Source organism: Serinus canaria, chromosome 21 (assembly GCF_022539315.1).
Source record: "Serinus canaria isolate serCan28SL12 chromosome 21, serCan2020, whole genome shotgun sequence".
Classification (NCBI taxonomy): Eukaryota; Metazoa; Chordata; class Aves; order Passeriformes; family Fringillidae; genus Serinus; species Serinus canaria.
In genome coordinates this window covers 1,454,814-1,479,703 of record NC_066334.1, presented here as the reverse complement: position 1 = coordinate 1,479,703, position 24,890 = coordinate 1,454,814, and the positions used below count along the sequence as shown (strand labels likewise).

Genomic DNA, 24,890 nt, shown 5'->3' with positions numbered 1-24,890 from the left:
TCGACAGGGTGGGGGTGTGGAGGTGATTTTGGGGTGCACAAGGATGGGCTGTTAATCCCCGGGAACGCCCCTGGGATGGATCTCCCAGGGAAATGAGGCCTCTTCCAGCTGATCCCGCTGATCCCGCTGGTCCCGCTGCCAACCCCAACGTTCCCTGGTGTCCTCACAGTCAGAGCCGGGCTCAGCGATCAGAGCAGGGCAATCCCAGCACTGGCATGGCTCCGGCCCTCCTGGCACTACTGGGAGCCTGCAGAGAGGGAAGACATGGCCACGCCATCCCCATCCCTATCCCATCCCCATCCCCAACCCTTATCCCATTCCCATCCCTTCCCACCCCCAACCCTTATCCCATCCCATCCCCATCCCCATCCCCATCCCCATCCCATCCCATCCCATCCCATCCCATCCCCATCACCATCACCATCCCCATCCCATCCCATCCCATCCCATCCCCAATCCCATCCCATTCCCATCCCCAATCCCATCCCATCCCATCCCTTCCCCGCGCTTCCCCCGCTCCACGCCCGGGGGTTCAAAGCCGTTTTTCCCTGCCGAGGGGCCGGAGCGGAGTCATTTTCCCGGGATTTGGGGAGGGAAGGAGTGCTGGGAGCGGGGGAGGGCTGAGCTCAGAGCTGCGGCCGGCAGCGCTCGCTGTGGCGGCTCTGGCAGGGATGGAACCGGAGAAGGAGAGAGGGAGGGAGGGAGGGAAGGAGGGAAGGAGGAGGGAGGGGGACGCGGCCGCGGAGGAGCGAAAGGTCCCCAGCTGGCTGTGAGTGGCATCTGCGCGCGGAGTGCAGCCTCCAGCTGAGAGCTATTTCACTATTTATTTACATGTAATTATTGCTATGAGGTGCAGATATTAACACTGTCAAGAGCAATTTGCCCTGACATTTTTCACTCGCTCTGTTCCCTGACGGTCGGGGCTGGGTGGGATTTTTCCGCTGCCTCTCTCTCCCGCTCCCTCCTCCCGGCCCCGCTCCGCTGCGGGCACCGCGCTGCTTTAATCCCGCGCCCTTCGCAACTCATTAAACTTTGAAATTTAATTTTGGCCGGGGCTCGGGGAGAGGCTCCCGCCCCCGCCCGGCCCCCGCCGCCCCTGCCCGGCAGCCGAAGCGTTCCCGGTGCGAACAAACCGAATTTACCGCTGGCCGCGTTTTCAATTGCGAGGCAATCTCGGCCTCAACCTTCGCTGCATCTCAAACACCCCAAAGGTGCTCGAGCGTTCACGGCGGGGACCCTGCGAAAGCCAACGCAGAACAAAGATTTTCACAACCTCTGGCTCACAAAAAACACAAAAATCCAAAGATTTTCCTCACCTCTGGCCCGAGCGGCTCAAAAATCACCTCCCGCCCCAAAACTGGGCTCTGCTTCTGACTTTTTGAGCCCCGTTTCTCCCCTTCTCTGCCTGCCCGAACCACCTGATTGTCGGTGACACTTTAAATTAAGACTTCCGGCCCGCGCCCGAGCCCTTATTTAATGAGGCAGTTGTTGATGTCATTTAATAAATCCCGGTTGTGCATCGGGGCTTGTTTGCCACGGGGCGGTGGAGACGCGACAGGCACAGCCCAGCCCGGCTTGTCCCCTCAGCCTGGAGGGGATTTGGGGTCCTTTAGCAGCCCGGAGGGGATTTGGGATCCTTCAGCAGCTGGGAGGGGATTTGGGATCCTTCAGCAGCTGGGAGGGGATTTGGGATCCTTCGGCAGCTGAGAGGGGATTTGGGATCCTTCGGCAGCTGAGAGGGGATTTGGGATCCTTCAGGAGCCCAGAGGGGATTTGGGATCCTTCGGGAGCCCAGAAGGGATTTGGGATCCTTCGGGAGCCCAGAAGGGATTTGGGATCCTTCGGCAGCCCGGAGGGGATTTGGAACCCTTCAGGGAGAGTTTAGGAGTGGGTGACCAGGCCAGGGCATGTCAGGGCTGCTCTTGGAAAGAGAAAATCCCACAAATTCTGGGTATTCCTCAGGGCTTGTGCCTGCAGGATTTTTGGAAGGGATTTCAACAATCCCTCCGTTTTATCCACAGCACTTTCAGCCCCTCTTTTTGTCATGCCTAGGGTTGGACCAGGCTTGGCTTTGCAGGGAAAGGTTCAGGAATCCGGGGCTTTCTCCCTCTTCTCTTCTGGATTTGCTTCCTGGGGAAGGGCGCAGCCAGAGCCGGGCCTAGGAGAGAGGGGCAGGGCCCAGGTGTGGGATCTGTGGGGTTTGGGGGTTGGCTCCTCTTTGTGTGCAGGTGACACAAACAAACAGCGGCAGGGGAGGGTCCTGCTGTGCACCTGAAACCCCATCCCAGAGGAAAAGGGAACACCGGGAGGGCCAGGGGTGATGGGGAGACCAAAGCGGGATCGCTCCACTCAGCACAGCCCGGAGAGTTTGGTTCTCCCTCTTTGTAAACAAAGGACAGAAATGATCCTGAGCGAGTCGGTCATTTCCCCGTGCTTTGCCCCAAATCGCGGCGTTTTGCCTCATTTTGGCCTCTGCCTCGATGTTTGCGTTTGCATGAATCCCTCACCCGTTCCCATTTCCATGGATGCCAATGGAAAGGGTTTTTTCCTCTGGAAGAAAATGCTGTTTATCCTTCCCACAGCGTTCATCCCTCACCTGCTGACCCTTTGTCAACCTTTTGCAGGAGGAGCTGGGATTTAAAGCCAGAGCTTCTCTTTTTGTGGGTTTAAATCAGGGCCCAGCGTGGAAATCCCACATTTTCTGTTCTCAGCGTGGAAATCCCACATTTTCTTTTCCTCCTCCCCACCCCAGTCCTGTGCGTGGCACTGAAACAAAGCTGATCAAACCTTATCAAACCTTATCAATCCTTATCAGCCTCCCTTACACCTCCCAGGGATGGGCCGAGGGAGACCCCAAAACCCCCCGTGGTCTGAAGCTCTCATTGCTGGGCTTGGCTTATCCCAAGGCTGGCTGGAACAACCCTGCCAGCATTTGGGATGCTCAAATTCCTGCTCCCCGATAAACCCCAGAGCCAGCTCGAGTTTTAGCCTTTCTTGGGCTCAAGTTCTACCTTTTCTGGGCTCAAGTTTTGGCCTTTCTTGGGCTCGAGTTTAATGGTTTTTTTGACTAGAGTTTTATCTTTTATTTGGCTTCAGTTTTAGCCTTTCTTGGGCTCAGGTTTAAGCCTTTCTCGGGCTCCAGTTTTATCTTTTATTTGGCTCAAGTTTTGGCCTTCTTGGGTTTGAATTTTGGCCTTTCTTGGGTTTGAGTTTTGGCCTTGCTGGGCTGGTTTTCCTGGGGGCAGGGCCGAGCTGAGCCCTGCCGCGCCTGCTGCTGCTGCTGAGTGCTGTGATCAGCTCAGAGCCCCAGAACACGGCAGAATGTTCCAGAAACGAGGCCGATTCCTGCTGCCGGCGGGACTTTGGACCGGGTGTGCTGTGTCCTGCCGGGGTGCGGGATCGCTCCCCCCCCGGAAGCTCCAGATTCCCGGTTTTTGTGCGGACAGGAGGTTTTTCTCCTCCGCATAATGACCAGGGCAGAATTAATCAGGCGAGGCTTTACTGCCGCTGACCCGCGGGCACCCGCAAAGCCCCGGCAGCAGCTGGTCCATACATTAACTCCGCTCTGCCTTAATCTCGGCTTTAAAACCGCCTCGTAGTGAGGCAGGGACGGGAGCAGGCGGGACACGGAGATTTTCCCGGGATCTCTCAGGTGCAAAGGCTGGCAGGGCTCAGGACAGGTGAAGCCCGGTAACGCTGGGCTCTGATTTTTGGGATTTTGGGGGTTCAGCTCTTCCCCGCAGCCCCAAACCTTGTGCGAAGGCACCCGCACAGCCCCGGCAGCAGCTGGTCCGTGCATTAACTGCGCCCTGCCTTAATCTCGGGTTTAAAACCGGCCCGCAGTGAGGCAGGAACGGGAGCAGGCGGGACACGGAGATTTTCCCTGGCAGGGCTGAGGGCAGATAAAACCCGGGCTGAGCTCTGGTTTTGGTGGGTTCAGCTTTTCCCCAGAGCCCCAAACGCCGTGCCAAGGTCCCGGCTCCTCTCTGAGCCGGAGGGTGGAGTAGAGCTGGGAACGGGATGGGATCGGGAGGGAGAGATTGGGATAGGATCGGGATGGGAGTAGGATTGGATAGAGAGGGATGGGATGGGATAGGATCGGGATGGGAGTGGGATGGGATAGAGAGGGATAGGATTGGGATAGGATCGGGATGGGAGTGGGATGGGATAGAGAGGGATGGGATTGGGATAGGATCGGGATGGGAGTGGGATGGGATAGAGAGAGATGGGATTGGGATAGGATCAGGATTGGATAGAGAGAGATGGGATTGGGATAGGATCAGATGGGATAGAGAGAGATGGGATTGGGATAGGATCGGGATGGGAGTGGGATGGGATAGAAGAGATGGGATTGGGATAGGATCGGGATGGGATAGAGAGGGATAGGATTGGGATAGGATCAGGATGGGATAGAGAGAGATGGGATTGGGATAGGATCGGAATGGGAGTGGGATAGGATCAGGATGGGAGTGGGATGGGATAGAGGGAGATGGGATTGGGATAGGATCGGGATGGGATAGAGAGGGATAGGATTGGGATAGGATCGGGATGGGAGTGGGATTGGATAGAGAGGGATAGGATTGGGATAGGATCAGGATGGGATTGGGATAGGATCGGGATGGGAGTGGGATGGGATAGAGAGAGATGGGATTGGGATAGGATCGGAATGGGAGTGGGATAGGATCGGGATGGGAGTGGGATGGGATAGAGAGAGATGGGATTGGGATAGGATCGGGATTGGATAGAGAGGGATAGGATTGGGATAGGATCGGGATGGGAGTGGGATTGGATAGAGAGGGATAGGATTGGGATAGGATCAGGATGGGATTGGGATAGGATCAGGATGGGAGTGGGATGGGATTTGGGATCGGGATGAAGCGGGATGGGAGCAGGATAAGAACGGGATGGGATCTTGGATCGGAATGGGATCGGGATCGAGATAGGATCGCGATGGGAGCGGGACGGGAGCAAGCAGCCGGGCCAGGAGCGCGGGAGCTGTCCCCGCTGCCGGCAGCGGTGACATGTGCCAGCTGTGCGCTGTGTCCCCCGCTTGTCACTGCCCAGCGCCTGCCACAGCCAATCTGCGTCCTAATCGCCATCAATTAACACGAAACACTTTCGCCCCTCGCTCCCCCCGCCCCCGGTGCGGACACCCGGCCCGGAGCTCGGGATAAAGAGGGAAAAGAGCCCCCCCAGCCCCGACCCTCTCCCCCTTCCCTTCCCACTAACTCAGCGCAACCAATTAGGCATCTGACACCCGCGCGGGCTGACAAATTGTTTCTGTCATCTGCTCTCTGTCTTTCATTAAACGGGAGGCGGAGGGGGGCTCGCGAGGGGAGGGGGCGGGAGATGTGATCTCCCATGCTTAGCGAGGCCAGATACATTAATTACAAAACGGCCATTTGCGGCATGAAAATGCATTAATTAAATTTATGCAATCATTATCTTTAAATAGTCATATCTTGGAAATGATCAGCCCTTCCTGAGTCTTCCCTCTCCTCCGCTAAGTATCTCTAATCCCTTTTCCAGCGGTTATCTCGGGATCTGCAGAGTCTTGTGTGCTTTTAAACTTCTGCGGCAGGAGATGCTCCAAAACTCCGCTCGAGCCGTCGAGGGAGGGGCAGCCGCGCTCCCGCCCCTGGCACCGCAGCCAGGACGGGCACAGAGCGAGGATTTGCCGCTTTTTGCAGCTTTGGGACCAAGAGATTCTCATAAAAACCTCGTGGCTGGGCCGGGACTTGTGGGGTTAAGGAATGAAGTTCTCGGTTTGTGCGGGAGGGCGAGGGACGCTCTGCGGGTGGATGCGGGGCTGTTTTCCTTGGAAAGGTTGGATTTCAGTGAGGCAGCGCCCTGGCACAGGCGCGGCTCTGCCAGTAGCCAGCCGCCTTCCATCAGGGATCTTTCCCTCAAAAACATCTCCCGGTTCCAGGCTCTCTCGATGGCGTCCGTGAGGAAAAAAAAAAAAAAAGGAAGGTTTAAAAAGAGGCTTTTTGTTGCTCTGATGATCCAGATTGCTCGGTGGTGGCTTTGCTTTTTCATTCTAAAAGATATTTTAATTCAGAGCACCTTCAGAGGTGACCAAAAACTCAAACTGTGCCCGCAAAGGAGCGAGTCAGGCGTTAACCCAGGAGCTTCTGCTTTTCTCCCCTCGCTGCTCCGAGGCTTCCCCCGTTTGTGATGAGCACACAAATAAATAATCACCCGGAATTCTGCGGGGTTTGAGCGGCCACCCCAGGCACGGCAGAGCCGAGATCCCCGGGGAGGGATTAATCTCATCCCCTGCTGAAGTCAGCACCTCGAGCTGGGCAGGAAAACTCCATCCGAGCGGTTTTGGGGGCTGGAGGGGCCGGGGAGGGGCAGGGTCCAAACCCCGCTCCCCCCGGCCTTTCTTGGCGCTGCGGGTGAGATTTTGTTGTGCTCTTTGTGTGCCTGCGCCGTTTCTAATCAACCCTGTTGGGTTTTATTCCCAAAATCCTGGTGGGATTTTTTTATTCCTGGTGGGGCAGTGCCCGGTCAGCCGGGGGTGCTCGGACCCCGCAGTTTGGGATTAGGGCCAGGTGGAATTTGGGGTGAGGGCAGCGAATGCTGCCGGGTTTCTCCCATCTGGGGGACAGGAATGAGCTCTGGGATTTCAGAAATCGCCTCGGGCGGTGCCGGTCCTGCCCAGATATTCCCTCGGGCTCTCCCGGGAAGATCAGGATGGAATCGGGGCTGTTGGCACCCGGCTGGGCGGGAGCAGCGGCACACAGGGCACACAAAGGGCTCCTTTCCCTGCAGCATCCCCGGGAATGGCCCTTCCTGGAGAGAAGGGAAAAGCCTGGCCAGGGGGCAGAGAGGTGCTGGAGCTGCAGCATCGGTGCTCCTTCAGCCTGGATTCCGGCGCGGATCCCGCTTCCTTCCCCGCTGCATCCACCAGGGATGGATCCTTCAGTAGCCAGGAGGGGATTTGGGATCCTTCGGGAGCCCAGAGGGGATTTGGGACCCTTCAGGGAGAATTTAGGAGTGGGTGACCAGGCCAGGGTGTGTCAGGACTGCTCTTGGAAGGAGAAAATCCCACAAATTCTGGGTATTCCTCAGGGTTTGTGCCTGCAGAATTTTTGGAAGGGATTTTAACGATGCCTTTTAACGATCCGGCGGTGGATGCAGCTCCTTCATCCCCGATTCCCGCTTTCCTGGGAGGCTTTGGAGGCTCATGTTTGGTTGGGGTTTCAGCAGCTCCTGAACCCCCAGCAGCAGAGAGGGCTCGGGAGGCAGAGCACGCGCAGGGCTGGAAGCGGCGTTTCCTTGGATTCGGGAGCTGGGATTTTCCTTTGGGTGAAGGAAAAAGAGGCCCTGATTTTAAAAATTCACCCCCGTGGCAGCCCCAGAGAACCCACGCGGAGCCGAGGCGCTGCCGGGATCTCCCGGGATCGTGCTCAGGTTTTGGGGCGGGCTGGGAAGAGAAACCCTCCCCTTAAAAACCGCCGGGGATCGGGAAAGGGAGCGAGCAGGGAGCTCGGCGCCGCTGATTTTCCCTTTGCTCGGGCTGCCCGGTGCTCGGCCCCGCTGCACTTGCCGGGCCCGTCAGCCCCGTGTCACCGCCGTGACCTCTCCGGGCCGGCCCGGGAGCCCCGCGGGCGGCGGCCGGGCCGAGCGGGTGTCTCTTACACCGCGCTTAAGCCGGGCTTAACTGATTACAGCCCTCGATAGATCAGAGACAGCCCGGGGCAGGGCTGGGGCTATTGATGCCTTTTGGGGCTACCTAAAACCAGAGCCATACAAAATGAAGGCAATAAAATGAAGGGAATAAAAAGCGCTTGTGTCTACTGAAGGGCCCTCAGGTACATCGCGGGCTGACAAAGCCCCCCGGGGCTGCACCCAAAAATGGACCAGGGGTCCAAAATGGGTCACGGGTTTTGTGAGTTTTGTGAGGTCACGGGTCACACTTCGGGAAATTTGGTCCATTTGCATATTGGGGGTTCATGCTCCAATTACAGCTCCAGCTAATGAAGTCATTTACCCCAGGTTGGCTCCCCCAGCTCCCTTTTGTTTAATCTCTGGGGCCTGAGGCAGTGAGGTGTCCTTGAGTGCCAGGCTGGAGAGGAATTGCTGTGTCTGCCCAGAACGGGAGAGCAGCAGCTGGCACTGCCTGTGGAGTTTGGAGTGCTGCACCAAAGAGTTGCAGGGTCACAAGTACACGAGAAATACAAAAGCTCAAATCCAGAGACATCACCCTCAGCGCGGGGAGCCCGGAGCAGGGCCGGAGCTCTCAGCCCACGGGGCTGTCAATGAGCCCACGGGGGTATCAGTGAGCCCACAGGGGTGTCTATGAGCCCACGGGGGTGTCAATCAGCCCACGGGACGATCAGCACACGGAGCAGCCTCGCCCGCAGCCGGGAGCCCCCCGGGGATTCTCTGGTGCAGCCCCTTTGGCACTGGCAGAGGCTCCCCTCCACTCCCCGGGCTGCACTGCCAGGATGGGGATTGGGAACGGAGCGAGGGAGAGGAGGGACAGCGGGTGAAGAGGAGACCTTGCCGTGGATCTGTTTGGGTCTGGCTTTGTCAGAGGAATGAGAGAATTTCCTAAAGCAGCTGGAATTTGCTGAGACCCCTTGGTCCCACAGGTTTTGGGCTGTTTTATGGGGAACCTTGGGTGTGTTTGTTCCTTTCTTGGCGTTTTTTATCTCTCACCAAGCCTCCAAAGCTTCTCCTTCCCCACCTGCCCCCAGCGAGTCTGAGCTTACCCAAAAATGGACCCAAAAATGCGGAACAAAAGCCACAAGCCCGACCCAGTCCCAACCCCAAATCTACCCCAGCTCCTTCCATTGGTCTGGAAGTGTTTGGGAATTCCAGTTTTCCATGGTTCTGCCTTCCTGCTCTCTCTCCCAAGTGACTTTGCCCCCAGATTCCAGGAGCAAGGATTCGTGTCCCTGCCCCGGATACTCGGGGTGAAGTGTCCCAGAGACACTTCCCATTCCACCAGGGGGATTTTCCCACCCAGAAAATTTCTCCTTTCCAAAATATTCAGGGAGAAATGTAGGGCTAAACACGGGGAGGGTAGAAGCAGCACCAGGATGGAGTTTGCTGGTGGTGACTCAAAAATCGGGAGGCTGGGGCAGCTCCTTTTGCTTATTCAGGAGCACAGAATCACAGAATGATTATTGCAGGTGCTTTTATTGAAGAGCTCTGGGTGCCAGGGGTGCAGACCCAAATCTGACCCTGCCATGGGTTCTGGATGAACATGTTTTATATTCTATCACTATGTAACTTACATATTAATTATTAGACTGACATTGCTCTATTGCATGCATTGATTCCATCCAAGCACGGGTTTCTCGAGATCCCCCTCAAACCCTTGAGCATAGTTTCTCATTATTCTTTTTACAATTAAACAATAATTATATCTAATTTCTAATCAATCCTCACATCTAAAAGTTATATCATTTATCATGTACTGGTGACACAGGTGCAGTTTCACATGATCCAGCAGACACAAGGCTCAACCTTTCCTAGGGCCCACTCAGCCTGACTTTCCTTCTAACTCCCCTGAATACACCTTGATTTTAGAAACAGTTCATCCCCATTCTCTCATGAGCAGCACACGGGGGCAGCCCGGGCTCCATCCTGGGCTTTCTCTCTCAAATCTCTGGGGATCCCAGTGAAATCGGGGAAAGTGCTCGGTGCTGTGAGACAGAGCAGGCGTGGGCGGGTGTGAAACACAAACAGCTCCTGCCCCGAGGGGAGCTGCACCTGGACATCGGAGCCCTGGGGGAGCTCGGGGTGTGCAGGGGCTCGTTCTCCTCCTGGCTCCAGCCTCTCCTGGTGTTTCCTGGTCAGTGAAATTGGTGTCCATAACCTGGGACCCTTCTGGCCTCCCCAGCCCCCACTCCACAAAACACCTTTGGTGACCCAGCCTGGCCAAGCCTGTGCTTCCTGCTTTTCTGCTTTTCTCTGGGGAATAACAGCTCGGTGTCCCAGAGCAGAGTCTGGTGTTCAAGGTCAGGGACTGTGGCTCATGTTTTGGAGCAGAGTTTTGTGTCTCAGAGCAGAGATTGGTGTCCCAAAGCAAAGTCTGGCGTCCTAAAGCTGAGTTTGGTGTCCCAAGACAGGGACCATGGCTGGTGTTTTGGAGCAGATTTTGATGTCCTAGAGCAGAGATTGGTGTCCCAAGGATGGGGACCATGGCTGGTGTTTTGGAGTAGAGTTTTGTGTCCCAGAGCAGATTTTGGTGTCCCAAGGCAGAGTTTGGTGTCCCAAAGCCAGGGACCATAGCTCGTGTTTCCGAGTGGAGTCTGGTGTCCCACGGCAGATTTTGGTGTCCCAAAGCAGAGTGTGGTGTCCCAAAGCAGAGTCTGGTGTCCCTCAGCAGATTTTGGAGTAGCAAGTCAGGGACTGTCTCATGTCCCCAGACCAAGCAGCTTTTAATGCAATTCCTGTTCTTCCCCTCCCCGTCCCGCTTCTCCCGTGGGATTTCTCGGAGCCCTCAGCAGACCTCTGACCCCGCGGTGCTCCCGACTCCCTGCTGGGATCCCCGCCGCTCCCCCCCGGAGCAGCCGCTCCTGTCCCCTCGGGCCGAGCCCTTTGCGCGTAGCTCAGCGCCTGTCCTCAGACCTTGTCTGTGATTTGTACATCCCTACAGAAGCAGGGTGCCCAAAACAAGATGCAGTGCTCCCGCTGGAACCTCACCATAGCCCTGAACAATCAGGTAACAACCTCCCACCGCCTCCCACCCCGCTCCTCCTCCTCCTCCTCCCTCGCAGCTGCTGCGCCGCAGCTCCATCGCATCCCCGGCTCCATCCCACCCCCGGCACCTCCCCGAGCCCTCTCCATCGTCGCTGTCTGGCGGCTCCCCATCCATCCAGCGGAGCAGGGCCATTGTAGGGCACAGGCGCTCATCTCCATGTCACCTGCCGTGTCCCCGAGCCCTTCCCCGCCGTGCCGGGCCGGCCCCCGGCGCTCCGGAGCCGCGGGAGGCGCCGCGGCCGGGCCGGGCTCGGTTGGTCGCTGTTTGGGGCCGCTCTGGAGTCACGGGGGTGCAGGGAATGCGGGATTCAGGCACGGCGTGCTCCGTTCCCTACTCTCCACGCGTTTTCCAGCCCAGGTTTGGGGTAGGAAATTGGGATTTTGCAGCTCCCAGGGGCAGCCCGGGAGCCGGCCCGGATCAGGAGGAGCAGCGGCGCTGTGGGGGCTCCTCCACTGCTCCCCTCGCCCCTGGAGGGGGATGAACACCCGGGGGGCGAGGCCGGGGATCAGCCCTGAGTTTGCCAACCTCGAATCCCCCAAAATCCAAGTGGAGGCTTCGACCACAGCCGAGGGAGCCTGGGCTGAGCTCGAGGTCAGCGAGGTCACCCGGAAGGAATCGCTGGGCTTGGGAACCACCTGCAGGGTCCTCAGGAGCACCCCCGGCCACCCAACCCCACCACAGGCTCCAGCTTGCTCCGAAGCCTGCCTGGCAGTGCCGCTGCACGCACGGGGCGGCAGGGGCCGGATCGGGGATTCTCCCGGGGCAGGAAGGGGGAGGCACCCTCTGGATCTGCAGAGCAAATGTAGCGGGTGCTCGGCTGGGAATGCTGGGATCCAGCTCAGCTGGCTGCGGTGATTTAGAAAATATTCGAAATTAATTGCTTGGTTTTGTGAGTGCAGTGTTAGCGATTGCTACACAAGTCATTTTAGTCCTACCTAGGGGCATATTTGCATATATTTATCCTCCTTTCAAGTGGAGATCTTTGGGGAAAGTGTATTTATCTCCTCCTAACTCTTTCTTCGGCTTTCAGCCGTCCTACAGTCACCTCTTCATTTTGTTCCCATTTAATGTATGTGTGGAATAATCGACTCTTCCTCTTCCCGCCAAGTGGAAATGAATCCACAGAGATCAAAAAGCATTAATGTGGGGAAGGGCTTTTCCTTCTGCCACGAGCAGGGTGAGAGGGAAAGATGGGAAGGAGGGAGCTGGGTCCCCCCAAAACTGCCTGGGAGGGCAGGGCACGACCTGGAGAGGAGCTGGAGCAGGGGGGTGGAGGTGACCGAGCTCCCCCGGGAGGAGCTGGGAGAGTTTTGTCCTCCCTAAATCCCGGCGATCCGGCGGGTTTCCCAGCAGGAGGGTTTGCCGTGCCCAGGGAAGGGAAGTGGGAACAGCCCAGGAGCTGGGAGATTTCAGCCTCCCCTGCAGGGGATTTCTCGGGGCTTCTTGCCTGGTGTGCCCCCAAAAAGTCCAACAGATCCCATTCATTGCTGGCCAGGGAGGATTGTCCCCATTTGTCCTTGTTCCCAGGAGAGCAGCACCACAGCCCCAGGAATCACAGTGCCAGGAGCCCTTCGGAGTGTCCCTGGTGTGTCCCTGGATGTGTCTATGGATGTCCCTGGGTGTGTCCCTGCAGTGTCCAGGAGCTGACAGGGGTCACCTGGGGATCCTGGGGAGCTCCTGGGACAGGGCAGGAGCCGTGGTCACTCCAGGACATCCCACAGGGCAGGAGCCGTGGTCCCTCTGGGACTGTTTTAGGACAGGAGCCGTGGTCCCTCTGGGGCTGTTTTAGGACAGGAGCTGTGGTCCCTCTGGGGCTGTCCCGTGGCTCTCAGGAGCCACCAAGGAGCAGCTGCTGGCTCTGCCAGGTCCAGGCCTGGCACCGAACCCAGCTGCTGCCCTGCCCTTGTCCCTCTGTTATCTGTCCCCATCACTCGGGTCCCCTCCGGCCCCCTGCGCCCCAAAAGCAGATCCTGATTGCCCAGCTGGAAGGTCCTAATTGTGCTTCCCTCCCCAAAGCCGCTCCTTTATCATAAAGGGTGCACATTTCCCCCGCTGCAGCTTCCGCGGCCACAGGCCCCGAGGGCCAGCTCAGAAATGGAGGGAATTAATTACATTTTTTTAACTCCCCTCCTTTTATAGCAGGGGGGAGAGCGATGAAACGTCCCGGGGGGAGCGGGGGGAGCTGCTGAGGAGGGTGGGGAGGGAGGGGGCAGCAGCAGGAGGTGAGGGAGGAGCTGCTGCTTTCATCCAGGAGGGTCTTTGTGCACCAACCCCACAGCCGAGGACCTCTCCCCGCTCCTCCCGACCTCGGGAAAGGCAGGGGACGAGGCCCGAGGCAAGAGTCAGCCCAGAGAGTGAGCCCAAGGATGGATTTGGGCCGGGGGAGGGAGAGGATGGGGATGGGAGGGAGGGAGAGGGACGGTCCTGCTGTCAGTGCCGCTGATGGACAGCAAACAGATCCCCCTGCAGATAAACCCCGGCAGATGTGGAGCGGGCATTGATTTTTAGTCAGGGATGATAATGCACCAAGAAGTCATAAATTAGAAGGCAGCAAGGTCAGAGAGGGAAGGGAGAAGGACTTTGCATTCTTGAGGAGGGGATCCAGAGTTCAAAAGTGGCCTGGGAAATGAGTTTCTGCAGCAGGAAGGAGAAGTCTGGGGATGCGGGCTGCGAGGGCTCTGCAGGGTTTGCCCTGCTGGGTGGAAGGAGGGAACGGGAACCTCTCAATATTCCAAACCCCGTCATGTCCTGGGCTGGGGAAAGTCAGCTCTGCCCTCGGCTGAACCTGTGCAGAGCTCAGGGAGCTCAGCCCCGAATCCCCCTCAGCCCATCTGGGAAGGGAATTCTCAGCCCCGAATCCCCCTCAGCCCATCTGGGAAGGGAATTCTCAGCCCCAAATCCCCCTCAGCCCATCTGGGAAGGGAATTCTCAGCCCCAAATCCCCCTCAGCCTGCCCGGGAAGGTCAGGGGATTCCTGGCCCCAAATCCTTCTCAGACTGTCCAGGAAGGGGCTTCTCCACCCCAAATCCTTCTCAGCCCTTCCAGGAAGAGGAACCCCAGCCCCCAATCCCCCTCAGCCTGTCTGGGAAGGGAATTCTCAGCCCCAAATCCCCCTCAGCCTGCCCAGGAAGGGCAGGGGCTTCCCATGGTCAGCGTTCTTGGAGAGGGACCAGAGAGTTTTGGGGCTCAGCTGAGCTGTCAGGGTCCCCTGGGCCACCCCAAATCCACAGGAACATCCAGCTGGGATGAATCTCCTGCCCCAGAGGCAGCCATTCCCCACCCCGGCAGGGCTGAGAGGGAATCCCGGTGTCCTGATGGATTCCCAGAGGGAAATTCAGCCCTTCCTGTCCCCTTCGGGCCGGGCTGGGCTGAGCTGTCCCTCGGCAGGGCAGTGTCCCTGCAGGAGTCCTGGAGGGGGAGCAGGAACTGGAATTCCGCAGGGCTGGGAGGGAATCCCAGTGTCCTGGTGGATTTCCAGAGGGAAATTTGTCCCCCTGATCTGTCCCTCGACAGGGCAGTGTCCCTGCAGGGGTCCCGGAGGGGGAGCAGGGACCGGGATCTCCGCCGGGCCGGGCTGCTGGAGCCAAGGCCGGCCTGGAGAGACCCCAGGGCCGAGCTGAGCTCAGGCACCGCTCCCGATTCCCACCGGGTAAAGGCAATTCCTTTTCTCGGCGGGATTTGTGGAAGCATCTGCCCCGCTCCCTGGATTTGGAGTGTGAATATGGGTTTCATTTGCCAGCCTTGCTCTACATCCCCCTTTTTTTGCTAAAAGGAAGTGTTAATGTGGCTCTCCCCGCCTTGGGGAGCCGGTTCTTTTCTCGGGGTAATCAGAAGCAGCTGGGGCACTGCCGGGCCGCGGCCGGGAGGGAGCGAGAGCAGCGCAAACCCTGAGCGATCCCAGCGCCTGGAATCCTCTCTGCACCTGCGGGGCCCGGCTGGGCGGGCTCCCAGCCCCGGGCAGGCAGCACTGCCCGGCCTGGACAGCTCAGCAAGGGCGAGGAGAGAGGGCAGAGCTTCCAGAAATAACCCACAACCCCCACGGCCGTGTTTCCTGAGTGTTTGTTGTTTTAAACAGCCGTGAATTGACCCCAGCTGTGTCTGGGGGCTCTGTGTGAGGGTCCCGGGTGTCCCTCAGGACTCAGACCCAGCTCCTCCAGCCCAGGGGATGCTCCAGCCCGGAGCTGAACCCAGGGGATTGGGGCTGAACCAGATCAGGGTTTTGGGGGGCTTTAGGGGGAGCTCATCAATAACTCTGCAGCTGGAAGAGCCCCCAGGCTGCCCTTCCGTGATTTCCCCACTGGCAGAGCCTGAGGGGGTCCGTGTTGCCCCCCCAGGATAGCTCAGCACCCCAGTCCTGAGTCCATTAACCCACTCTCCTGAGTGGTAAATGCTCTTTCCTCTCTTCACCCCTGGGGCCGGGGAGCCCCACGGGGACAATTTTAGGGCATTTTAGGAACATTCCCATGGAAGCACCTCGGGGCTTAATCCCTGCTGAGATGCTCTGGAGAGCCGATCGGGGCTCTGCTAAGCTCGGAGTGGGGGCAGCTGAGCCGGGTTTAACTTTGGGGGAGCAGCAGAGAAGTCTGAGCTCGGCGCAGGGTGGAAAGCCTGGAGGAGGGGTCAGTGAGCCAGGAATGGGGGGGAGGGAACGAGACAGGGATGGGGGGAAGGAGACAGGGATGGGGGGGAAGGAGCCAGGGATGGGGGGAGGGAGGAGCCAGGGATGTGGGGGGAAGGAGCCAGGGATGGGGGGAGGAGCCAGAGACGGGGGGAACGAGACAGGGACGGGGGGGAGGGGAACGATACAAGGATGGGGGGAGGAAAGAGCAGGAATGGGGGGGAAGGAGCCAGGGATGGGGGGAAGGAGCCAGGGATGGGGGGGAAGGAGCCAGGGATGGGGGGGAAGGAGCCAGGGATGGGGGGGAAGGAGCCAGGGATGGGGGGGAAGGAGCCAGGGATGGGGGGGAAGGAGCCAGGGACGGGGGGAACGAGACAGGGATGGGGGGAAGGAGCCAGAGACGGGGGGGAACGAGACAGGGATGGGGGGAATGAGCCGGGGATGGAGGGAACGAGCCCTTCCCTTACTCAAATCTCCCTCCCGTGCCCCAGCCCCACGCCCAGCCCCGAGCTCGGGGTTAGATGTATTTTCCAGGATTTTACCCAACCCCCTCCACCCCCCGCTGCCAAGTTCCCCTCCCGGACAAATTCTCCTCCCGGAGCGGAGCCGGGAGGGGATTTTCCATCCAGGCAAAGCGTCTTTGCAGCGCTCCCGAGCCCTTCCGGGGGGAGGAGGAGATGCTTTAGAAAGCAGAGGCCAGCTCGTGGCTGGGCATTCACCCCGGAGCCCGCCGGGGCAGGGAGGAGGGGCCGGGAAGGTGTCGGGGTGAGCAGGAAGGGGACCCTCGGCCCCATAAACCCCCCCTGTCCTTGCCGAGAATGCAGCCCCGGCACAAAAGCTCACCAGGCCGCTGCTGGCGGATAAAGGGCTCATTTTACCACTTGCCAGGCTCCAAATATTTCCAATTTGCCACTTTAATTGATGTCAATAAGGTTATGCTAAATTCGGAGATTTGGAGCCGCTCGGCATCTGAGCGCCGGCCGGGCCCCCCGAGGTGACCGTCCCCTGTCCCCGCTCCCCCCGCCCCAGCCCAAGGCGGCTCCGACACGACCGAGAGGCTTCGGGAACCCCCGGCCCTTCCCCTGCCAGCCCTTTCCACCCTTAACTCGGAATTACCCCGGGGAAATTCTGCTGATCCCTGGCGGGACCGGGGTCCCCGTGTGAAGGGCAGAGCCTCAGCCCCGGGAACAAATCTGGCATTTTCGCTGGGGAAAAAAAAAAGAAAAAAAAGAAAAAAAGAAGAGAAAAACGCCAACAAAAACCCAATTAGTTCATCTGGTTCAGGTCTCAAAGCAGGAAGATTTTTTGTGTGCAAATTCAATTACATTTTCCACCGGAGCACTGAAAGGAGATGGACCAGGACCTGTTACCCTTTAACTTTTGGGGCCAAAGAGACCTCGGACGTTTCAGCCCCCGGAGCTGCATCAAAGGCAGCGAGGGTTTGATCTGCTTTGCTCGGGGACCTTTGCAAACCTGACTGCCCAAGAACAGGAACATTTTTCCTCACCGTCCCTTTGGGAAAATCGGGGTTTTTTCTCCTGGTTTTCCGTGGCCCCTCTGCTCATCCCTGGCAGGGCATCAAAATATCCCCAAAAATCCGAGTGGGCTGAGTGGGATTGTTGCGTTCTCCCCGTTCGGGGCTCCAAAGGGAGCCCCGGCAGGGTTTGGGGGAGCAGAGCTCGGCTCTCCCGCCCGGCCAGCCCCGTCTGGGCGCTGTCCACCCCAAAGCAGCGTTTTGGGGCCGTTTTCGGGGCCGTTTTGGGGCCGTTTTGGGGCCGTTTTGGGGCCGTTCTCGGGGCCGTTCTCGGGGCCGTTCTCGGGGCCGTTTTCCTCCCTGCCGGCCCCTGACGGTGCCTCGGTGTCTCTGCAGGTGATGAGCATCCTGAGCAACCCCAGCGGGGTCCCGCCGCAGCCCCAGGCCGATTTCTCGATCTCTCCCCTCCACGGCGGCCTGGACAGCACCAACTCCATCTCGGCCAGCTGCAGCCAGCGCAGCGACTCCATCAAGTCCGTGGAGAGCCTCCCGACCTCGCAGTCCTACTGTCCCCCCACCTACAGCACCACCAGCTACAGCGTGGACCCCGTGGCCGGCTACCAGTACGGCCAGTACGGCCAGAGTAAGTGCTGGGAGCCGTTCCCCCTTCCCGGGAACGGCAGGAGCGAGGGAGGGCCTGGCCGGGGGTTGGATTTATGCACCACGTTCTGCCTTGTCGGCTGGGAGACTCATGAAGTTTGTCCTGCTGGAAGTGAAATCCGCTCGTGGGTTGCTCCTCCCCTCGCAGGCCAATCCAAAGCCCCAGGGAAATGTCTCAGGTGAAATTTTCTGTCGGCAAAGGGCAGCTCCCAGCTCCCAGCCCCTGCTCCGTGCCCAAAACCACCGGCACTGGCTCACCCTGCTCAGCCGGGGGAAAGCTGGGCTTTGTAAAGCCGAGCTGAGCTGTCCCTGCCTGCCCTGCCCTCCCCAGGCCGGGACTGGGAGCTTCTCCTGCAGAACGCCTTTGTCACCAGGGCTGGGCTTGGAACCCTGAGCTGCCCTTGGACAGGGACAGCGCGGCCCAGGTGGTGGGTGACAGGAACACCCCGGTCAGGGGGGTGGTGTCCCTTTTGGGACACCCTGGTCAGGGGGTGCAGTTCTGCCTGGATGACAGGGACATCAGTGGGAGCTATTCCAGTTGGGTGACAGGGAGAGCCTGGCCAGGGTGACAGGGACTGCCTGGCCAGGTGACAGGCACAGCCCAGCTAGTTGACAAGCACAGCCTGGCTGTAGGTGACAGGCACAGCCTTGCAGGGTGACAAGGACAGCCCGGCCGGGTGGCAGGGACAAGCTGGCAGGGTGACAAAGACAACCTGGCCAGGTGCCAGGCACAGCTCGGCAAGGTGTCAAGGACAGCCTGGCCAGGTACCAGGCACAGCCCAGGCAAGTGCTAGGCACAGCCCGGCAGGGTGACAAGGACAGCCCAGCAGGGTGACAAGGACAGCTCGGCCGGGTGACAAGGACAGCTCGGCCGGGTGACAAGGACAGCTCGGCCGGGTGCCAGGCCCAGCCCCGGGCCGGGCTGCTCTCACCTGCCGCGCTGTCCCGGCCGCGGGGCGCTCGCAGCGCCGCTGACCCGCTAGGGTTAAAGGTGCATCCTCTTCCTGCGGGCGCTCTGCCGCTGCCCCAGCGTGTCCTCGGTGACCTTTCCTCCCTCGGCCGCGGCTCCGGCCCCGCTCTGTCACAGCCCTTTAATGTCCTTAACGCGCGGCCTCAATGAGAACCGGCTGTGGCGGCAGACGGGATCAATAGCGGCCCCCCCGCCCCTCCTCTTTTTGTTTGTCGGGAGTTTGATCTGTGACCCCTCGACCTTCCCCTCGCTTCTGGATGCGGGGCTGGACACACGTGCTATTGATAAAAATCTTAAACAAATTCCGATACCATGTATTTCCAATAAAGATTCCCTTGGGCGAGGCGTTAGTCACACCCATGTGTGTAAAAAATAAAATCGGGGGGCGAGCTGCGTTTGGCAGAGAGGGGGAAGGAGAAAGGAGCGTTTGTCTGGCTGTGCTGCAGGAATTTTTGCTCGAGCCGCTCGCACGGTTTGTGTCGTTTCCCGGGCCCCCGTGCCCGTTTCTGTCACCCGTTGGTGACGAGCTCTCCGCGGTAATTAGCGCTGCCCAGAGCGGCCCCGCCGTGCAGTTGACCTTGGAATAACGACATTTTCTCCTGCCTTTCCCGGTGCCTGTTGTGCTTTGCAGATAATTCCAATTCCTCCTCTTTTTTGGATTCTTCACTTCCCTTCAAATTCTGTTTTAACGCCCGTCGGCGTGAGGTGACCCCGCGGGGTCATTGATTCACATCAGGTGCTCCTTCCTCCTCTGATGCGGCACGAGAGCATCAAAACTATTTTTAAGTGATAAAATACATTAATTGCGTAACACAAAGTATCATTAGGGTTGTATGTAATGTCATGGCGTATACAATGTATTGTAATTAATGGTATATAAATAATATAAATAATATAATATAAGATATAATGTTATATATATATATAATATAATATATTAAATTATTATACTATGTATTCCATAATATAAACGATATAAATTATATAATTTAATTAATATAAATTGTATTATAGAAATAGGGTTTATGGGGTTGGGGCAGGCTCTGTGTGATGGGACAGCTCCAGGATTTGGGAATCAGAGAATCCCTCTCCTCCCACTTCTCCCCATTCCCAGTTTTGCACAGACAAACCCAGCCCCACTTTCCCTCTCACCTAAACAAACAAACACCTTCCGTAAATTTCTGGGTTTGTTTTGGCTCCTGCCCCGTTGAACCAACAAACCCCATCCCTGATTTCTGGCCTGGGATCCCCTGGTGCCTCTGGGCTCTTCCCACTGGCACAGCGAGGGATGTTTGGGGATTTTTGGGAGGATGGTTTTGCCATCGAATTCCCAGCCTGGCAGGAGGTTGGAGCTGGGGGAGGTCGGGCTCTGCTCGCAGGGACCGGGACGGACAAAAGGAAACGGCCTCAAACAACACCGAGGGAGGCTCAGGTTGGATTTTGAAGGAGATTCCTGCGTGGAAAGGGGCTCAGGCACGGCATGGGCTGCGCAGGGAGATGCCAGCCCTGGAACTGTCCCCAGAAATGGATCCAGTGCTCGGAGAGAGAGTTTGGGGACGGGCAGTGCTGGGCTGAGGTCTGGACTCGGTGATCTCAGGGGCTTTTCCAGCCTCCCTGACCATTCCAGGATTTTGTGGGCTCCACCTGCCCGCCCCCCTCCTTCCCCCAGCGCCGGTGACACCGGGGACAGAGCCACCAGCTCAGACCCGGAGCGGTGAAATCCCTGAAATATCAGGGAAAGGTCTGGATGAGAGCAGGGGGCCCGGGAAAGGCGGAGAGAGCACACCCAGCGCTCCCGGGCGGGCTGCTGCTCCCGCTGGGCTATCCCGGGATCGCTCCCGCTGGGTTATCCCGGGTCTCTCCCGCTCCCGCTGGGTTATCCCGGGTCTCTCCCGCTGGGCTATCCCGGATCCCTCCCGCTCCCGGTGGATTATCCCGGATCCTTCCCGCTCCCGCTGGGTTATCCCGGGATCCCTCCCGCTCCCGGTGGGTTATCCCAGGTCTCTCCCCCTCCCGATGGGTTATCCCGGGTCTCTCCCGCTGGGTTATCCCGGGTCTCTCCCGCTCCCAGAGCCGCTCCGTTCCTCCCGGCGGGGAGCGGGGCCGGTGGATCCGCCGCTCCCAGAGGCCGGGGCCGCGTTAATGATGCCGGTGATGGAACGTGGGAGCGTGAAGGGAATTCTAATGGATCTGCCAAGTCTAATCAGGATTGGTGCGTGGAAGGGGCTCCTCTGGGGCCCGCCGCTGACAGGACGTTGATGGCTGAGATTTGTTTACTCATTGGCAGCGATCGGGCAGCTCCTGCCAGCTCCTGATTAATCTAATTGGGGCCATTAGAGGCGCGAGGGGGACTTTGACTGAAGCCCGGCTAATGAGCAGTGTCACCGTCCTGTGCCAGCCCCGTCCCCTCAGCCCGGGCAGGGACCCGCCGTCCCCTCGGGGCTGGAGCTGCTCTCCCTTCCCGGGTGGAAGCGAGGGAAGAGGTTTCCGTGGGATGGAGGGAGGCAGGCAGGGCTCACAGCCGTGACTCAGCACGGCCGAGGCAGCTGCGAGCCCAGAGCCGGGCAGCCTGCAGCGAAATCTCTGGAATTGCAGCCAGCAGCATCACCCAGAGTGGCGGCCTGGAAGGTTTATCCCAAACCTCCAGGCAGCTCCCTCAGAACCCCCTTTTCCATGCGGAATTTCAGTTCCTTTCGGGTGTTCGTGCAGAGAGTGGAGGGCCTCCCCTCAGCTGGGCTGAGCCCCACAGCAGCTCCTGGCAGTTCCAGCTTGGTTCTGAACCACTTCACAGGAGAGCAGAGGGTCCCTGGCATGTGTGACAGCCCCAGTCCAGCTGTGAGCCCCTTCCTGGGAGAGCAGGGGGTCCCTGCTGTGTGTGACAGCCCCATCCTGGCTCTGACCCCCTTCCCAGGAGAGCAGAACATCCCTGCTGTGTGTGACAGCCCCATCCAGGCTCTGACCCCCTTCCCAGGAGAGCAGGGGGTCCTTACTGTGTGTGACAGCTCTGGGCTGTCCCTACTGCCCTGCAGCTCCTGGCAGCCCCATCCCGGCTCTGAGCACCTCCCCAGGAGAGCAGGGGGTCGCTGGTGCTGCCCTGCAGGGCTGAAAGCCTGCTCACTGAGTGTCCCCGTGTCCTCACTGTCCCTTTCCCCCGCAGCCGCCGTGGATTACCTGGCCAAGAACGTCAGCCTGTCCACGCAGCGCCGCATGAAGCTGGGGGAGCACTCGGCCGTGCTGGGGCTGCTGCCGGTGGAGACGGGCCAGGCCTACTGAGAGCCCCACGCCAGGGAGCCCTGGAGAGCCCCACGCCAGGCACCTCTGGAGACCCCCACACCAGGCACCTCCGGAGACCCCCGCGGGCCCCAGGGATCCTCCCTGCCCCGTTCCACCCCAGCTGCCGAGGAGATGGGAAACAGGGGGAGCTCTCCCAGAGTCCGGCTCCCCCAGAGCATTCCAGAAGCAGGTCCGGCCTCGGGGCCTGACTCCTCCTGTGGCCAGAGACCACGGGCTGGGTGCATTTATCAACCCCGGTCCAGCCCTCCCTCCAAGGCCATGACATTCCCCCCACTCCAGGACTTTCCATTCCCTAGGTAGCTGGAATAGTCAAAGCCAAATTGAGCGCTTTGGGGTTTTTTTCCTTTGTAAAGGAAAAAGTTTCATTTTGTTTCCTTTTCTTTCTGTTGCTGTAAATTTGGTGAATGTTGTATAGGAAGGAATAACCCAGCTGAGCATTAAGGGTGATGTAAATCGGGACCACGGAAGACCTATGGACCAAAAATAAGGACTTGTTTAAAAAACAAACAAACAAATGAACTGCAAAGACAAATGAAAGCAGAAAAACATTTATTCAAGGGACAGCAAATTTCCCCAGCCCAGCCTACCCTCCCTTCTCACCGGTGGCTTCCCAGATCGCTGCTAAGCAGGGCTGGGGTAGAATTCCAGCCAGCCTGGGACCTTTGGAAAACAGAAATGGCTGCAGGAGCAGCGGAGAGGAAGAGCACAGGTAGCGCTCTGCTCCTCTGAGGGACAATCCAGAGCCGAGTGTCACCGCCAGGCCACGGCAGCAGCGCGGCAGCAGCGGGGACAGCGCTGGCCTGGCACGAGAGGGGCTGCAGACACACCCTGGGGACACGGGGCAGGGCTCCTGGTGGCCCTGCTGTCTCTGAGCTGGCCATGGGAGCAAAGGCAAGAGGGCAGGGCTGGGAACTTGCTGAGCAGAGCCGGGATCTGCCACGGGAATCGCCTGGAAGGGAACGGAGCTGGGCCTGGAGGTGCTGCCCTGCCCAGGACGTGGAGCCAGGACAGAGGAGCTGAGGGGATTCTGCAGCAGCCAGGCCAGGAAGGGACACTGCAGAGATGGGATTCCTATGAGGCATTCCCTGTTCTACTGCCGGGACAAAGCTTTGCTCCATCCATCCATCCATCCATCCATCCATCCATCCATCCATCCATCCATCCATCCATCCATCCATCCATCCATCCATCCATCCATCCATCCATCCATCCATCCATCCATCCATCTATCCATCCCTCCCCAGCCCCGCCCAGCCCAGCCCCACAGTCCCTCCCTCTGCTGCTGGAGTTTCTCTCTCATTCCCCCCTCTAAGCCAGATCCTGTTCTCTGAATTTCTCCCCCCACCTTTCTCCTCTCCTGCCTTTGTGTCACCTCCTGTCCCTGCTCGGACAAGCCCAGCCAGCACCCCCAGGTCACTGCCGAGGTGCCGCCCTCCCAGGGTGACACATTTCCCTTTTGGCTGTGATCCCTGAGCATCCCTGACACGCTTCCCTTGGTGATCCCTGAGCATTCCCAGTCACCCCTCACCTCCCCATGCAGGGTCAGATTTGGCCAGGAGAGGGTCGGGAAAGCTGGCCTGGGATGGGGCAGGAGCTGAGGTGTGAGAGGCGTGGTGGCCACAGCCAGATTTGTGTCCCCACGGGCAGATTTGTGTCCCCCACGGGCAGAGTTGTGTCCCCCATGGGCAGAGTTGTGTCCCCCATGGGCACAGTTTGCTGTCCCCCGTGGGCTGTGGGGTTTGTGATGCCCTGAGCCCCTCAGGTCTTTGCTTTCACACCATTTTCTGCCTTTGTGCACTGAGGGACCCCGTGGCCCCTCCAGGTTGCTGAAGGAGGCTTCCCTGGTTCTCCCCTCTCCTGCCCTTCCTGAACCAGCTGGAATGTTCTGGCAGCTGGAACATCTCCCTGGGCTCTTCCCCTGCCTGGCCCCCTCCCTGTTCATCACAAGCCACCAGGCCACTGTCCCCGCCGCCACCTGGACCAGCTCCCCTGTCCTGGATTCCCAGCATCCCAGCAGAGCCACACGTGGCTCCCATCAGCTTCGCTTCCCGCCTCCGGCAGAGCCGGCTCCACATTCCCAGAGGGATTTTCCTGCACCTCTCTCATGCAGGAGCTGAACCCAGGTGACTCCTGAACCCAGAGGCTCAGTGCTCCTGAAATCCTCGTGTCACACACGGAGCCCAGACATTCCCTGGATCACAGAGTTTGGGAGCAATTCCATCCCCACCTCCTCTCCCGGGGCACCTGCGGCTGGCGAGGCCGAAGGGACACGGAGGGGACACAATTCCCAGAGGGGACAGAGGAGCCCCCGCGCCCCGGACTGCTCGGTGACCCCGGGGCCTCTCCCTGCTCTGCTCCGGAGATCTCAGGGGGCAGCGAAGCCTCTGCTGGCTCGTGGTGTTTGCGCTTCAGAGCTCCAGAGGAAGGGACAGCCCTGCGGAATTCCAGTCCTGGCTGAAATGTCATTCCCAGCAGGAGTCCCCAAGGGATCCGGGTGTCTCCAGGCAGCAGTGGAAGCACCAGCTGCAGTTTCTCTCGACACCACTCACAGCAAGTGCTAAAATGGGAGATTTCCTGATATTTAACATTTCTGACCATCCCCAGATGGGAGCACCTTCCCGCCTGTGCCCTCCTCTTTGCTGCTGGAATTCCATCCCTGGCCAATCCCAATTCCATCCCGTGCCGATCCCAATTCCATCCCGTGCCCATTCCCCCTCCTCAGTGCCGCTGGAATTCCCGGCCCAGCAGCCTCCTCGATGCCTGCCCAGCCTCAAGGAAAGGCTCCATCATTCCAGGGAATCCCTTGGCTGCTGCTCCTGCTCTTCCCTCCTCCGTCACCTCACGTATGGACAGCCGGGCCTGGCCGCCTCACCCGAGGGCAGGACCCCAAAAAACCCCGAAATTCCAGGGAGGGAGCGCTGCAGAGGCCTCCCTGCCAATCCCCTTCCCAGAGAGTCCGTGGGCAGCTGGGCACGGCTGTAAATAGAATTCCTAGAGGAACAAATAGCTCTTCTCTGACCTTCCCCTCGTGGTCGCACTTTGTACATTTAGTTGGGAATTTGGTCATGTGCTGTATGTTTATAGAAAGTTGACTTTTTTTTTTTATATACTAAGGAAAAAAAACAAACCCACAGTGAGTGCCGTGCTAGTT

At 58.9% G+C, this 24,890-nt stretch overlaps 1 protein-coding gene across 3 annotated transcripts in view; it reads left to right on the top strand.

The window, feature by feature from the left end:
* The window catches only part of PAX7 (paired box 7), a 112,664-nt gene extending 90,946 nt beyond the window's left edge, over positions 1-21,718 (top strand). For 2 of the 3 annotated variants that reach the window (XM_050982621.1, XM_050982620.1), the window contains exons 8-9: positions 17,212-17,458; positions 21,603-21,718. In XM_050982621.1, the coding sequence (XP_050838578.1) occupies positions 17,212-17,458; positions 21,603-21,718 (363 nt within the window). Of the gene's footprint in view, positions 1-10,618; positions 10,685-17,211; positions 17,459-21,602 lie in introns of all 3 variants that reach the window. The other variant, XM_050982619.1, reaches the window with a different exon arrangement.
* Positions 21,719-24,890: the final 3,172 nt, after the last annotated feature.